We start from the raw sequence: 15,836 nt of genomic DNA on the forward strand, positions 1-15,836 counted from the left end.
TCGAATTTTCATTTTCTATATATTTGAGAAATTTAACGAACAGTTTCACGCTATTTTCATACATGGGTATGAATACATTACCAAGAGTCACCTTTTATTTATTATTCTTTTTCTTGGACTTAAAATATAAAAATATTTTTCACGAGAAAATGAAATTAATATCAATCTTTCGACAATACATAGATTTAGAGGAAAGTCCACACAAATACCTCTTACTCGAGGTCTCGAGCCAATTAATACTCTCAAACTTACACTTCTTTTTATTGTAAATTAAACATGAAAGTTATTTGTAAATATACACTGGATTAGAGTATTAATAATGCAATATCACAAAAACAAAAGCATAAAAGCATAACTGTCCCAAAAGAAAATGATATATATGTCCGACTACCTGTCCTTATATAACTTTGAAGATAACATTACTTTAGATAAACAATGCAGTTTAAGTTGGGCACTTGGGCATGCTCTCCCATGGGTAGGTGTGGACTGGCATGAACCATGATGCAACCGAGCGCTATCAATGGCCTTTAGTCGGCTGGGGGAGGTTGACAACTAGTGCCTCCACATCCCAGGAAGAAATATTGGCCCTCCTTTAACCAACAGATGCCTTCAACGTGTCCTTGCTTTCATGGTTTTACCCCTGTAGATCGATCACTGGAATATATAGCACTGTGAGTGTGGACGTTGAAGGTTCAAAAGCTATGAATGGAGGAGTTCGAGTCACGAGCCCACTCGATTATTATTGAAACAGTAAAAGGAAGGATGGGAACCTTCAGCCTTCTGGGTTTTAATTCAGAAATGAAAAGTGAGGAGATCATGGTCTAGCTTTCCTAGTGCGCACAGGTCTTTAACCTAATTATTTTTGCACCCGCATTAGAAAAGCTATGTACTTCTGCATATACCTAGCTAACATGTGTTGAGTGCAAGTACCTTCAATGTTGGGGAGTGATCGATAGCGGCCATCTGAGTTTATGGTACGGACTGTTGGTGTTCGAGTGTTCATCATGGCTTTTCAAGATCGGAGAATGCATGGGTACGTGAGCGATTAGGTTTAATAAGTCGATACGTATTTGAGCTAGGGTTAAGTGATTCAAATATCGTACATTGTGGCATCACTCCTAGAATAGTGGAAAACTATATTAAACTTTCTTAATGAATCTATACATATTGATGTCCTATATATATAATGAGAAAGCATCAACCACTATTCCACAATCCACTATCCCACAATCTCATGATTCACGCTGTTAATGCTGTGATTATACTTGATTCAGTACGCCGTGCTCCACGTGTATGTAGTATGCCGTACTCCCGGTCACTTCCCTGCCACGGGTAACACACGTCGTTAGAGTAGAGACCACGGCGGCGTGGTCTTCGACTCTCCGACGCTCAAGTCAGGACAATGATAATTCGTGCAGAGTGATGGTAGGAAGTTCAGTGTACTTACCTTGTAAGGTCAAGAGTCTGACCTTTTATTGTTGAGTTGAAGTGGATCGTTTACTTGCCATTCGATGTGGGACGACGTCCGATTAAGGTGCTCTCTGGAGCCTTCTTTGAGATGCGCGTGAGGGCACGTCCGTAGTCAGTTTGGGCCGTGGGGAGGCCCGTTGTGTAGTTAGCGCGGCTGACTTGCTGTTAGTGTTGTAGGATTGTGCTATACGTTAGCTTTAATGCGCTGGTAGTTGTGCTGATTATGGCGGGCATAAGCCTATGCCAACAAGTCCCCCCAAGTTCCCAGTCTAGGGAGGTAATTTCTTGACTGGGGAGTTAATAATTGAGCGTCTTGCCATAATCAGCAATGGGTCTTGCGGACCCTCTCGTAGTCCCCCCACTCCCCGGTTAAGGAATGCCGAGTTTTTGTTGTGTAGTATGTTTGATCGCTTCTCTGTTGGGGACTTCTTATGTCGCTGTCTTTGAGCGTAGTGCGTCCGTCATAGCGTAGTAAGTTCTTACGCGTAGGACGTCTTATCGCTGTCTTTGAGCGTAGTGCGTCCGTCATAGCGTAGTAAGCTCTTACGCGTAGGATGTCTTATCGCTGTCTTTAAGCGTAGTGCGTCCGTCATAGCGTAGTAAATTCTTACGCGTAGGACGTCTTATCGCTGTCTTTGAGCGTAGTGCGTCCGTCATAGCGTAGTAAATTCTTACGCGTAGGACGTCTTATCGCTGTCTTTGAGCGTAGTGCGTCCGTCATAGCGTAGTAAGTTCTTACGCGTAGGACGTCTTATCGCTGTCTTTGAGCGTAGTGCGTCCGTCATAGCGTAGTAAGTTCTTACGCGTAGGACGTCTTATCGCTGTCTTTGAGCGTGGTGCGTGTAGGTTGGGATCAGCGCCATTCGTGCTGTGGGGAGCACGTGTCATACATGCATTGGGCGGATGTTTCGTGAACGTTTCGAATTCGTGGGGTGACGTTATCCGAGAAGACAGTTATTGCGTGTAATTAAGGCGTGTGTAACCGAAACGTTGCCTCGGTAACCCAGGCCACGTGGCGAGATCTGGAGCGATGCCTCTTGGGTCGACGACTAGGATGCGAGTAACGGTTTTCTGAATCTGACGGTTAAGGAACGCTTCTGAAGGATCAACGGGCAGGATGTGAGGTGGAGTTTACTACAAAAGGGTGAAAGGGACAGAATGGCTGTCATTATCGACAGACCCAAGTTTTCGAAATCCAAATTCTCTCATTCCCTCTCTTTTGCTCTCGTCTGCTTCCTTTTCTTCCAAGCGTAAACTCATCGGGATTTTGGCGTGAGTCGGCTTTTTGAGGTATGTTTTCTGGTCGGATCCCTCTTTATTCGGTTTGTGGCTTGTTGTTTGTTGGTAGATTTGTGTTCGTAGGGTAAATCGGTGGTCTTGGGTTTTGGGTCCTTCCGGCAGATATGTGGGTTTTGGGTCCATTTGATCTTTAGATGATTATTTTCCGGCAAGGTGGGGTGTTTGTATAGGCGGTACGGATGGGTTTTCGCCGTTAACTGGGCTTGGTGTTCTTCATGTTCTTCATGTTCTTCGTGTTCTTCATGTTCTTCAAACTCGTTCTTGCGAGGTTCGTAGGATAGATCTGACTTTACTTTTTGACTTCTAGTTTTAGGTTGTTCGCCTTTGACTTCGGTGTTGCTTGCTGCGGCGTAATGTCTAGGATAATTATACTAACTGATAGCGATTCCGCGTCTGCAGAAGGAAGTTGGTCCGCGTCGTCATCCGCTTGGTCGTGGACAAGTGAATTAGAGACCAACTACTTGGACTTGGTGCGGCGTAGTGGTGGAAACGATTTGCATCGCGAAGATCGTTCTACCGTCTTTGCTAGAGTGTTAGCGAACTGGGACACGAGTGAGTCGTCAAGCACCATGGAGTCGCAACGTGAAGAGACTGGAGAAAGTGAAGGAGTATCTGAGCGTATTATAAGTGCTTCGGGGACTAGCACTTCAGGCCCAACGCTGAGCCCAGCGCCTGTAAGGCGCTGGTTAGATGGTGGTGTGCAGAGGTCGGAAGTGGAGGAGGCACATGGAGCCGACTCCGCCGCAGTGAGTGGTTATGTCGAGGAATTTAAGTTACCTGGGACTATCCTCGCCCGTGCGATTCGGCATGATGAATTTGGTTCAATGTTGCCAAACGGGCATGCGTTGGTGAGCCCCTCCGTATTACGACTTGGGGTGGAGTTGCCGTTAGACCCTCGTCTGCAATGTCTTGTGGCGGAGTTTGGCTTGGCCTTTGGCCAAGTGAGTTATAACATGTGGCGGGTTCTTCTCGGTCTCTGTTCATTATTCTACCTGTCGGGGTGTTTGGCTCCTACTGCGGCGGAGGTTCTCCATTTCTTCAAAGTGGACTACAACCAGCGTAATGGTAATGGGGGGACCGCGCGGTTTGTGAGGCGGGATGAGCGCAGTGAGTACCAGGTTTTAGAGAACTGGCCCACCTCGGAGGCGAACTGGAGAAGAAACAGCTTCGTGGTGGAGGACGGGTGGGAGTATGGGCGCATTAACGGGGTAGAGTATATCCCAAGGAAACGTATTCCCTCGCGGTTCCGGGCTATTAACTGTAGGTTTCAATGCTTTACTAACTTTTGTTACTACGGAATGATTGTTTGCTGATGCTACCTTCGCTCTGTTTTTGTTTATGTAGCTGGAAGGAGATTGGTTTTGTCCGAGCGAGAGGTTGAACGGGTGAATCGTGTAACTTATCTTTGGAGGTGTCAAGGTGAAGACTTGGTTCACGATTTAAAGGTATTGACGAACCCGTACCTCCTGTTCGAGCAAGGATTACTCCGTCGTCATCGTAAGTAGAAGTGCTCTGTTTTTTTTTTTTTTGTGGCGTATTAATCTGTTGTTATATGTGCAGCTACGACACTCTCGGTGAACAGGAATTTCGAAAAGTCAGAGCGCGTCTGCTACGCCCGGTTTCTGCAGCAGGAAGATCCTGACGTTACGCCGGATACTGAAGGGCTAGCGATCACGATGTTGCGACGCGTCATGTCTAAGAAGGCGGCAGCCTCTACAAAGAAAGTAAATGTCGCAGCGCAGCGAGTCGAGGATTTGTCCGCGGTTGTGGACCTGTCCATTCCCCTGCACGCGAACCTACCAAATGAGCAGGGATTACCACGCCGCAGTGATGCAGAAGGAGTTGGCCGTATCGATGCCGATCCGCATCTGGCTGATCCGGCGGTGTCGCTTGAGACTGGTAGGAAGAAGAAGCCGCAGAAGGCGAGCGCGTCTTCGAAAAGAGCAAAGTCATCTGTTGCCCCCGAGGATGTGGAGGATGCGGCAGTGGAGGCTCCGCCTCCTAAAAGACAGAGGACTACGCAGCTGGCGCCACTCACCTTCACGGAGTCTCGGGTTTTCGAGGATCTGTCCGCCTTGGACCGCAGTCCTCTGAGCCAGCTAGGAGCTCCGGAACTGGAGAAGCTGGTGTTGTTAAGCCAGCGCGCCGGGCTCGGGGGTTTGAGGCGACCTGACGGATCTGGTCTGGACCTGCGGAGTCCCCTCGGTCTTGCTGCCACGAGGGCAGCGAAGATGGTTTTTAATTTGCTTGATGCGGAGCGGGATGCTCTGGAGGCACAGCGCCATCTCGCCGAAGTGGTTGAACGAGACAGCACCCGTGAGACAAGGGTGTTGCTGCTGGAAAATGACTTGGCCAATGCTAGGGCCAAGTTGGAAAATGCGGCGAACCTCCAGGAGGACCTTCGGCAGGAGGTTGCCCGTCGAGAGGTAGCGGAGTCACTTGCCCGAGAAGCGGCGGCGGAGAGGGATGCGGCGCAGTCTGCCCTTGCGGATGCAGAGGAGCTTGTTAGAAGGATGAGCGAGGAGGCAGAAGCTGAGAGGGCCCGCGTAGCAGAGGAGGCTGCGTCTAGCGCCGTGACTGCCTTCAAATCATCCATGGAGATGACTAAGTACTTGGAAGGGTACTATGTCACGGCCGTGGGTGACATGATAGCGCAGTTCCAGGAGCTGGAGATGCTGGATCCCGCGGACTACGAGGTCCGTCTGTCGGAGAAGGGTTTGGAACCGCCGCCCATGCCACATGAAGTGACTCCGCCCTTTTCGCAGCCTACTTCTACTGCGGAGGCCGAAGGTGGTAAGGAAATTTCTAACTCTTCTTCGTCTGGTTTTTCTTGTGATAATGACAGGTCTGATTCTAATCCGGAGACTCCCTCTCCTACTCCTCCTTCTCAGAGCATCAGGATGCACAACCGCCGCAAGGCGAATCGGGGGAAGCGGCGGAGCTAGAAGCTGCGAGTACCGGCGATGCGGTCTGAGCAACGCTGGCGCACCAAGTTGCGGGGGAGGAGTAGGATAGGGTGATAAGATCGTTGTAATGCATCTCCTGTCGCCGTAGTCTTTATGTTTCTGTAAAAAAATTTTTTTTTGTAACGGTCTTTGTGCCGATCTTGCTATCTTTTGATGAATAGAAGTTCTTTTGACCCGTGTTGTTTTTTTATATTATTGCCGTAGCAATATTGTGGTTGTTGTTTTGTACTTTTGGCTGTATGCTTAATTCTATCTTCGTTGTGCGCACAATGAAATTGTCTGTCGAAGGAATTTAATTGCCATAGTACGCTAGCGTAGTAAGGATCAATGGTTTGAAAAATTCCTCATTTCATTGATAGCCTGGCCATAGCCATTTTGTACAAAGATAGCTAAAGCAGCGCGTCAAAAGTACTCAAACAGTTGGTCCTTGTGCTACGGATGGACTCTTACTTGTAATAGTACTTGAGTTGTTCCATGTTCCAAGGATGGGCTAATTTTTCTCCGTACTTGTCTTCTAGGCAGTACGTGTTTGGGGCTATGATTTGGACGACTTTATATGGTCCATCCCATCTCGGGCGTAGTCCAGTGACCTTTGTTTGGATCTTCTTTAGGACCCAGTCGCCTACTTGTAGTGTCCTGCTCTTGACTCTCGAGTTATAGAAGCGTGCCACGCGCTGTTTGTTCTGGATGTTATGGCGATGCGCTGTGATGCGTTTCTCTTCCAAGAGATCTTTATCAAGGTGTATACTGTCCGAATTGGTTTCGGGGTCAAATAGTGAAACCCGTAGTGTTGGCTGAATTACTTCGATGGGTAGAACTGCTTCCGTGCCATACATTAAGCAAAAAGGAGTTTCGCCCGTGGCTTCTGTTGGTGTGGTACGGATTGCCCATACTACCTCGTCGAGTTTTTCTGGCCAAAGTCCTTTAGCTTCACCCAGCTTTTTCCGAAGAAGGCTTTTAATCAATTTGTTGGCGGCTTCTACTTGCCCATTGGTTTTTGGATGTGCTACGGATGCGAATTTGAGCTTAGTTCCTCTTGCCTTGCACCAAGTGATGAGGTACTCGTTGTTGAACTGCGTGCCGTTATCTGTGATGATAGACTCCGGCGTACCGTGACGGTAGAAGATGTTGCGTTGCAGGAAGTTTTGAACCTTCTCGGTTGTTATGGCCGTTAGGGGCGCAGCTTCAATCCATTTGGAATGATAATCGATACATACGATGACCCACTTGAATTGACATTTCCCGACGGGTAATGGGCCAATCAGATCCATTCCCCAAAGGCAGTTGATCCACGGGCTGACTATGTAGGATAGTGGTTCGGAGGGTAGGCGTGGTATGGGTCCATGGATTTGACATTTGTGGCAAGACCTGGCGAGCTCCTGTGCATCGGAGGCTAATGTGGGCCAATAATATCCTGTGCGGAGTGTTTTTGCGGCCAATGCGCGGCTGCCGTAATGGTTGCCACAATCACCGCTGTGGATTTCGTTCAAGATCTGCTTGCCTTCTTTGGTTGTGACGCACTTGAGGTCAGCATTCAGCAGACCTTGGCGATAGAGTGTGTTGTTCCGCAGGTAATATCTTACCGCCCGTCTCCTTAGTTGTTTTGCCATGGTCTCGTCTTCTGGTAGCTTGCCGTTGCACTTGAATGCTACTATCTCATCCATCCACGAGGCTTGGTCGCGCTCTATCTGGCATATCTGTTGCAAGGTCTGGTGAATGGAGGGATGGTGGAGAATTTCGACCCTGGTATCCTTGTGGCATTGGTGGGGTTGCGCCGTGGCGAGTCTTGCTAAGGAGTCCGCTCTTGCGTTATTGGCCCTCGGTATTTGATTGATGTGGTAGAATTCGAACCGCTTTAATAATGTTGTGGCGTACGCCAGGTAGGCTGCTAGTTGCTCATCCTTAGCAGTGAAGGACCCGGTGATTTGATTGACTACGAGCTGAGAATCACTGAACACATTAATGCTAGTGGCACCCGTGCTTAGGGCTAATTGTAGTCTTGCAATCAGTGCTTCGTACTCCGCTACATTGTTGGAGGCGGCAAAGTTGAATTTTAAAGCATACTCGAGTTCGAGTCCCCCCGGTCCGCTCAGGATGATCCCCGCTCCGCTAGATTTTGCGCAGCTAGAGCCATCTACGTGCAAATTCCATGGCGAAATACTGACGGGGTTGATGACATTATCTGGTTCCACTTCCGCCGTATCTCGGGGGATCATTTCTGCTATGAAATCGGCTACGGCCTGTCCTTTTATGGCGGGTCGTGGCCTGTATTCGATGTCGAATTCTGTCAGCTCGATAGCCCATTTGCTGAGTCGCCCGGAGTGTTCTGGATTCTGTAGTACTTGTTTGAGAGGTTGATTTGTGAGTACGTGGATGCTGTGAGCTTGGAAATAGTGGCGCAGTCGTCTGGCTGCGACGATGAGCGCGAGGGCTAATTGCTCCAATGTTGGGTATCTTGTCTCTGGGCCGTTCATAGCTCGTCCTGCGTAAAAAACTGGTAGTTCTTTAGTTCCATCACGGCGAACTAAGGCACTGCTGACCGCGGTTGTGGATACTGCGAGGTAAAGGTACAGGGGTTCACCCGGCTGCGGGGTTGACAGTAATGGTACTGCGGCGAGGTAATCTTTTAATCCCTGAAAGGCCTCTTGGCAGTCTGGTGTCCATTCGATCAGTTTACTCTTAGAACGTCTTAACAATCTGAAGAACGGCTCACACTTGTCAGTCAGTCTTGATATGAATCTAGATAATGCCACGAGCCTGCCTTGGAGGGCTTCTACATCCTTCTTGAGTGTTGGCTGCGCCATATCTAGGATGGCTTGTATCTTTTCGGGATTTGCCTCTATGCCGCGTTGACTGACGATGTAGCCCAGGAACTTGCTTGTTGTTACGCCGAAAAAACATTTCTCCGGGTTTAATCTCATCTTGTACTTTTTGAGCACATTGAAGATGGTTCGGAGGTTGGTTACATGGTCTTCTGCTTTTATGCTTTTGGCCAGCATGTCATCGACGTACACCTCGATTTCCTGACCGATGTGTTGGTCAAACATTTGTGTGACGCAACGCACATACGTAGCACCCGCATTTTTTAATCCGAAAGGCATTACGTTGTAACAGTACAGGCCCCTATCAGTGACGAAGGTCGTAGCTTCTTGATCCGCCGGGTTCATGCGTATCTGATTGTACCCGGAGTAGGCGTCCATCATACTGAGCAACTCGTGACCTGCCGTGGCATCAATGAGCTGGTCAATTCTGGGTAGGGGGAAACTGTCTTTTGGGCATGCTTTGTTTACGTTCTTGTAATCCACACACATACGCCATTTACCGTTGGCTTTACGTACCATAACACAGTTTGAGATCCACTCAGGGTACTGTACCTCCCGGACGAACTTCATGCCTCTTAATTTGTCAACTTCCTGGCGTATCGCCGTGCTTTTTTCATCGTCGAAGCTTCGGCGCTTTTGCTTAATTGGGTGTGCGGAAGGTTTGATGTGCAATTCATGCATGATGATGTCGGGCGAGATGCCAGGCATGTCTTCATAAGACCATGCGAAGACTTCCATGTTGTCGCCCAAGAAACTTGTTAAATCTCTCTCAACAGTGGGATTGAGAGTTGCCCCGATTTTGATCTTGCGCGCCGGATGACTTGCGAATGGCGTAATGCTTTTCAATGAGGATTCGGGGTTTGCCGGAATTTTTGTCTCGTATGGCGTAGCCTTCTGCTTGCTCTTTCCCTTCGACGTTTCGCCATCTCGTGCGTCAACAACTTTGTCAGTTAAGTTTACTGTGGCGTGTACTGCCAGGATTTCGTGTCGGTTGCGCGTTTGTCGAATTGCACGTGTCTGGCAATCTTTTGCCACGGATTGTGAACCCCGGACCTGTCCTGTTCCGTGCGGAGTTGGGAATTTTATGAGCATCATGTGTCCGGCGATAAAGGTTCTCATCCGGTTAAGTGTGGGTCGGCCGATGATCCCGTTGTATGAGCTGTAGGCATCGACTATGATGAACTCAGCTTCGACGCAAACTGTGCATGGTGCGGTCCCAATACGTACTGTCATATAATCCGAACCTAGGGGTTGGGTTATGTCGCCAGAGAAGCTGACTAGCGGTTCGTGGTCTTGTACCAATTTCTTGCCGCTACGCTCCATTTTTTCGTAGCAGCCCTTAAATAGGACGTTGACTGCAGATCCCGTGTCGATCATCATCTTCCCTACATCCCATTATCCGCCCAGGATTGCGTCTATGAGGAAAGCGTCGTCATTGGGTAAGGAGATGCCAATTTCCTCGTCCTCAGTGAAGGTGATCGGTTTCCATCCTTCTTTCTGTCGTTTAACGTTTCCTCCTGTGATGGCATACACCTGCCTTGGGTGATTATTGCGGTCAAGGCGCTTTTTTGCTCGGTTGGACAAGTTGGTCTTCGGGGCTCCTCCCTCTATAACGTTGATGCGGCGTAGGGTCTCGACTGCGGCAACCACATTCTGTTGTACCCTCTGTTGCGCCGGGCGAACTCCCGTGTCGCCATTGGCTCTTAATGTGCGGAGGGTGCGGCAATCATTCGTGTTATGACTTCCATTTTCGTGGAATCTGCACCATTTACCAGTTTCCGCTTCGGTTTGGGGGCGTAGCGGTCTTGCTGGTTTCCTCAACGTGTCCTGATGTGCGTGGAAAAAGTCCTCCAGGGTCTCTTCCCTAGGCAGTGTGTGGTCACTACGGCGTCCCATCGCGTTAACTTGGCGGGGGTCTCTGTTGTCGCGACGTTCCTGGCCAAGTCTTCTGTTCCTGTCCCGGCCCCTGTGCCGATCGTTGTTACGCGCATCACGGTGATTGGCTTGATGCCACTCTCTCTTCCTGCCTTTGCTATGGTCTTCTGTGTTTGGGAAGAGCTCGCGCTGGAGGGGGACTGTGTGTGTAGATGTTTGCGTCATAGTAGTTTTGTCTGATGGTACTGGGGTCCGCTTCTCTCCGTATGTGACGTATTCTGCCTGAGCGTATCGTACTGCTTCAGTCATGATGTCATCGTATGTGGCGTCGCGCATTCGAGGGTCCACATTAATATGGAACAAGAAGTTCTCTGACCGTAGTCCTTCCTTAAAAGCAGCCAAGGCGAGCGTTTTGTTCAGGTTCCGGCATCTGGATGCTGCAGTCTGCCATCGCATGACGAAGGTGCCCAATGTTTCCCTGCTCTCTTGTTTTACTTGAAATAGGCCATCAGTTGTGTGGGCGGCCCCGGCCATGAGTATAAACCGATTAAGAAATGCTGTGGTTAACTGCGCGAAGGAATCCATGGAGTTCGCTGGTTGTTCAAAGAACCAATTCATGGCATCCCCATCTAAGGTTTCGCTGAATAGGTGGCATAAGGTGGCGTCGTCGAATTCTCTACTGGCAGTGACTTTTTTGAAGTTATCAATGTGCCGGAATGGATCGCCTTCACCTGTGTACGGCGTGATTTTTGGGCTCTTAGATTGAGAAGGACGCACGGTGTTCATTATTCTCGTAGTGAATGGGCCTGGCCTGGCTGCGAACACTGGTTGGCACCGTGGATTGGCATCCCGTTGTTCTATCGCTGTTAGCCGCTGCAAGATCAGGGCTAGCGTGGCAGACTCGCTGTTGTGAGCAGCTGTGGGGGGTCTGGAGCGGGAGGTGACGCTTGTGCTTCCTTCCTCACGGTTATGGATACGCCGTGGTGATGGTGGCCGTTTCTTGGCGAGTTCGGAGGGGGTCAAGCTGATACTTAAGCGAACTTGTTCTCGTCCTCTTGTTTGCGCGCTGCCCTCGCGATTTGACTCCTCATGTAAATGACTGCGCTCAGCCCGTTCGAGCTGTGTCCGTATCCTGTCAAGTTCGCTCTGAAGAGCTGCTGCTTTCTCGCGTTCCAGTATCTCGCGCTGCTGGCAATCGGCTAGGTCGCGAGCCATGCTTTCCATTCTTGCGGCGGTTGCCGGATCTGTAGTCGCATTGTTACTAACGACTGTTCCGGGTGTAGGTGTGAGGATGAAAGGGTCGTTGGCGGAGGGTAGAGGGTGGTTGAGGCTAAGGTCTGTGACGTCTTCGATGTGACCGCCTGTCGGAGTAGAGGGGGACGGATTCGTAGTGCCCATGTCGAAGTGTAGTTGTTTGGCTAGGTGTTGCATGGGATGTTTTTTTTTTTGTTTGACTTTTTGTTGCGGTTTCCCACAGACGGCGCCAATGTTAATGCTGTGATTATACTTGATTCAGTACGCCGTGCTCCACGTGTATGTAGTATGCCGTACTCCCGGTCACTTCCCTGCCACGGGTAACACACGTCGTTAGAGTAGAGACCACGGCGGCGTGGTCTTCGACTCTCCGACGCTCAAGTCAGGACAATGATAATTCGTGCAGAGTGATGGTAGGAAGTTCAGTGTACTTACCTTGTAAGGTCAAGAGTCTGACCTTTTATTGTTGAGTTGAAGTGGATCGTTTACTTGCCATTCGATGTGGGACGACGTCCGATTAAGGTGCTCTCTGGAGCCTTCTTTGAGATGCGCGTGAGGGCACGTCCGTAGTCAGTTTGGGCCGTGGGGAGGCCCGTTGTGTAGTTAGCGCGGCTGACTTGCTGTTAGTGTTGTAGGATTGTGCTATACGTTAGCTTTAATGCGCTGGTAGTTGTGCTGATTATGGCGGGCATAAGCCTATGCCAACACACGCCAACATTCTCCCTCAAGTTGGCGCATACATATCAACCATGCCCAACTTGCTAAGTGAATCATAAAATGCCTTTTTAGACACTCCATTTGTGAGCATATCGGCAAGTTGCTCTTCTGTAGGAACAAAAGGAAAACTGATGATTTTTGCGTCTAGTTTCTCCTTTATAAAATGACGATCAACTTCCACATGTTTTGTACGATCATGTTGCACAGGATTCTGGGAGATATCAATAGTTGCCTTATTGTCACAGTACAGCTGCATAGTACACTGAGGCTTAATACCCAAATATTGTAGCAAATTTCTAAGCCATAACAATTCGCACACTCCCTGAGCCATACCTCTGTATTCTGCTTCACCACTAGATCGAGCTACCACATTTTGTTTCTTACTCCTCTATGTAACAAGATTACCTCCAACAAAGGTAAAATACCCTGATGTGGATCTCCGATCTGTAATATTTCCAGCCCAGTCTGCATCTGTGAAGCCACAAATCTCAAGGATATTGTTGTGATTAGAAAACATTACTCCTCTCCCTGGAGCTGACTTCAAGTATCTCAAAATCCTCACAACAACATCCATGTGATCCACACTTGGATTATGCATAAACTGACTCACCACACTTACTGCATACGCAACATCTGGCCTGGTATGTGACAAATAAATCAGGCGTCCAACTAGCATTTGATAACGAGTTTTGTCAGTGGGCACTTGATCTGGGTACTCTGCTAACCGATGGTTCTGCTCAATAGGAGTATCAATTGGAGTGCAATCTAACATACCTGTCTTTGTTACTAGATCAAGGATGTACTTTCTCTGACACATAGATACCATCACTTCCCCGGGCTACCTCAATGGCCAAGAAGTACTTGAGTGTACCTAGGTCTTTCATCTCAAACTCTGTGGCTAGCTGCTTTTGTAATCTGTCTACTTCAATAGTATCATTACCAGTAACTACCATATCATCAACATATATGATTAGGGCTGTTACCTTCCCTTGTTGGTGTTTAAGAAATAATGTGTGGTCTGAATTACTCTGCATATAGCCAATTTTCCTCATAAATTGTGAGAATCTTCCAAACCAAGCACGAGGTGACTGTTTAAGACCATACAAAGATTTTCTCAATCTGCATACGGAGTTATTTGGAGAAGCGGCCGCATACCCCGGCGGGAGATCCATGTACACTTCTTCTGTAAGTTCTCCATGAAGGAATGCATTCTTAACATCAAACTGTCTAAGTGGCCAGTTTAAGCAAGCAGCACAAGAGAACAATACCCGAATAGTGTTTATCTTTGCAACAGGTGCAAATGTCTCATCATAGTCTATGTCATATGTTTGGGTGAACCCTTTTGCTACTAGGCGTGCTTTATACCGGCTCACTGATCTATCTGGATTATGCTTCACTGTAAACACCCAACGACATCCCACAGTCTTCTTGCCGTGTGGTAGAGATACAAGATCCCAAGTATTGTTTTTTTTTTGTAATGCTTCCATTTCTTCCTCCATTGCTTTCCTCCATTTTGGATCTCTTAATGCATCCTGCACTTTGTTAGGTACTGATACAGTAGATATTTGATTCACAAATGATTCATATGACTTAGACAATCTTTTGGTAGACATAAAATTTGCCACATGATACTTAGTTTTAGCCTGAATGGTAGATTCATACTTTTTGTTGGCTGACCCCGAGTAGACCTATTTGGCAAGACATATTGTATACTATTAGCCTCACTAGTATTAGTCCCAATAGAATGACTAACCTCAGATGAGTGATCTTCCATACTAGGAGAGCATTGGTCAGGTGTAAAAACATGATGGGCAGTTGTGTTGTCATCTGCTGGTACCTGAATTTCTGGAGTGACTTCACTGCCGGAATCATCCGGTGGTGCATGTGTAGCTGACACATTGGTAATCTCAATAGAACCTGTCACCATATCTACTGGCTCACTTATCTCCCCCTCTCCATGATACAACTCTTCAAAATATGAATTCTCTCCCTGAAGAGCAGTATCAGAAGAGGAAAAATAGCTCATGTCCTCAAAAAAAGTAACATCCATAGTGACATAGTACTTCCCGGTAGGCGGATGATAGCACCGGTACCCTTTCTGATGTCCACCATACCTAACAAACACACATTTAACAGCTTGGACATCCAACTTAGATCTCTGGTGTTTTAGAAGATGGACAAAAGCAACACAACCGAAAACACTGGCAGGAAGATTATGAAAAGAGGGTAAGGACACATGAGATGCAAGCACCTCATATGGAACTTTTCCCTGAAGGACACGAGAGGGAATACGATTAATGAGGTGGGCGGAAGTTATGACAGCATCACCCCAAAGGTATTTGGGCATATGGGCACTAAAAAGAATACACCAAGCCATGTCAAATAAGTGATGATTTTTCCTTTTAGAAACTCCATTTTGCTCAGGTGTATAAGGACACGTTGTTTGATGAACAATTCCGTGTGTGTTAAGAAACTCCTGAAAGACATGATTGACATATTCCCCCCCCCCCATTATCAGAACGAAGAACTCTAATGGTGGCATTATATTGTGTTTGGACAGTGGTATAGAAGGCTTGAAAAGCGGGAAAAACCTCATCTTTAGTTTTAAGGAAAACAATCCATGAAAGACGGGTGCAATCATCAATAAATGACACATAATAACGCATCCCTGACACAGTAGATTCTTTGGAGGGTCCCCAAACATTAGAATGAATTAATTCGAAAGGAAGACGATGGTTTTTAGAAGTACTAGGGGAATAAGTAGATCGATGACTCTTACCCAAAACACATGTCTCACAACGTAAAGGTGACTCATCCACGCTAATGAACAAAGTAGGCATAGATTTTTTCATAACACTAAAAGATGGATGCCCTAAACGACGATGCCATAACCAAACTTCACTTAACTTGTCAGAAGTGGAGATTAAGGCGGTCTGAGACTGGGCCCCTGGTTTCTCCCCCGCATATGTTGATCCAGATGAAACAACCGGCCCCTCAGATACCCCCGACCAATTAACTCCCCGGTGAGAAGATCCTGAAATATCACATACATGGGAAAAAATGTCACAGAGCATTTAGCGTCAGCGTTTAATTGGGGAACATATATCAAATGATGAGATAAAGCAGGTACATAGAGCACATTGTGAAGCTCTATGGTAGGAGTAATACGAATTGACCCTTTCCCTAATACGGGAAATGCCTCACCATTAGCGTTAGTAACATAGGGTACTGGTGGAGGAGACAATACGGTAAAATAAGATTTTTCATAAGTCATATGATCAGATGCACTCGAATCAATAATCCATGTATAGCAGTCAACAAAGTTAGAAATATTGAAAGCTATACCAATTTTGCCACGACCAACTATGGATGTGGTAGGTATTGTTACCAAAAAACTGATATAAACTTGTCTTGGGTGCACGTGCACCGTCGG

General features: G+C 47.6%; 1 protein-coding gene across 1 annotated transcript; it reads right to left on the reverse strand.

Annotated features, from left to right (window-relative positions):
- Nucleotides 1–6,181: 6,181 nt before the first annotated feature.
- On the reverse strand, nt 6,182–9,295 carry LOC126795508 (uncharacterized). Its single transcript, XM_050522337.1, has one exon. The coding sequence runs from the start codon at nt 9,293–9,295 to the stop codon at nt 6,182–6,184; it is 3,114 nt and encodes a 1,037-aa protein (XP_050378294.1).
- Between the last annotated feature and the right edge of the window lie 6,541 nt (nt 9,296–15,836).

The sequence above is a fragment of the Argentina anserina genome, chromosome 5, assembly GCF_933775445.1.
Source record: "Argentina anserina chromosome 5, drPotAnse1.1, whole genome shotgun sequence".
In the NCBI taxonomy this organism is placed as follows: domain Eukaryota; kingdom Viridiplantae; phylum Streptophyta; class Magnoliopsida; order Rosales; family Rosaceae; genus Argentina; species Argentina anserina.

Coding starts and splice junctions, on each gene's coding strand:
- LOC126795508 (XM_050522337.1), bottom strand. CDS start 9,295: ATGGAAGTCTTCGCATGGTCTTATGAAGACATGCCTGGCATCTCGCCC.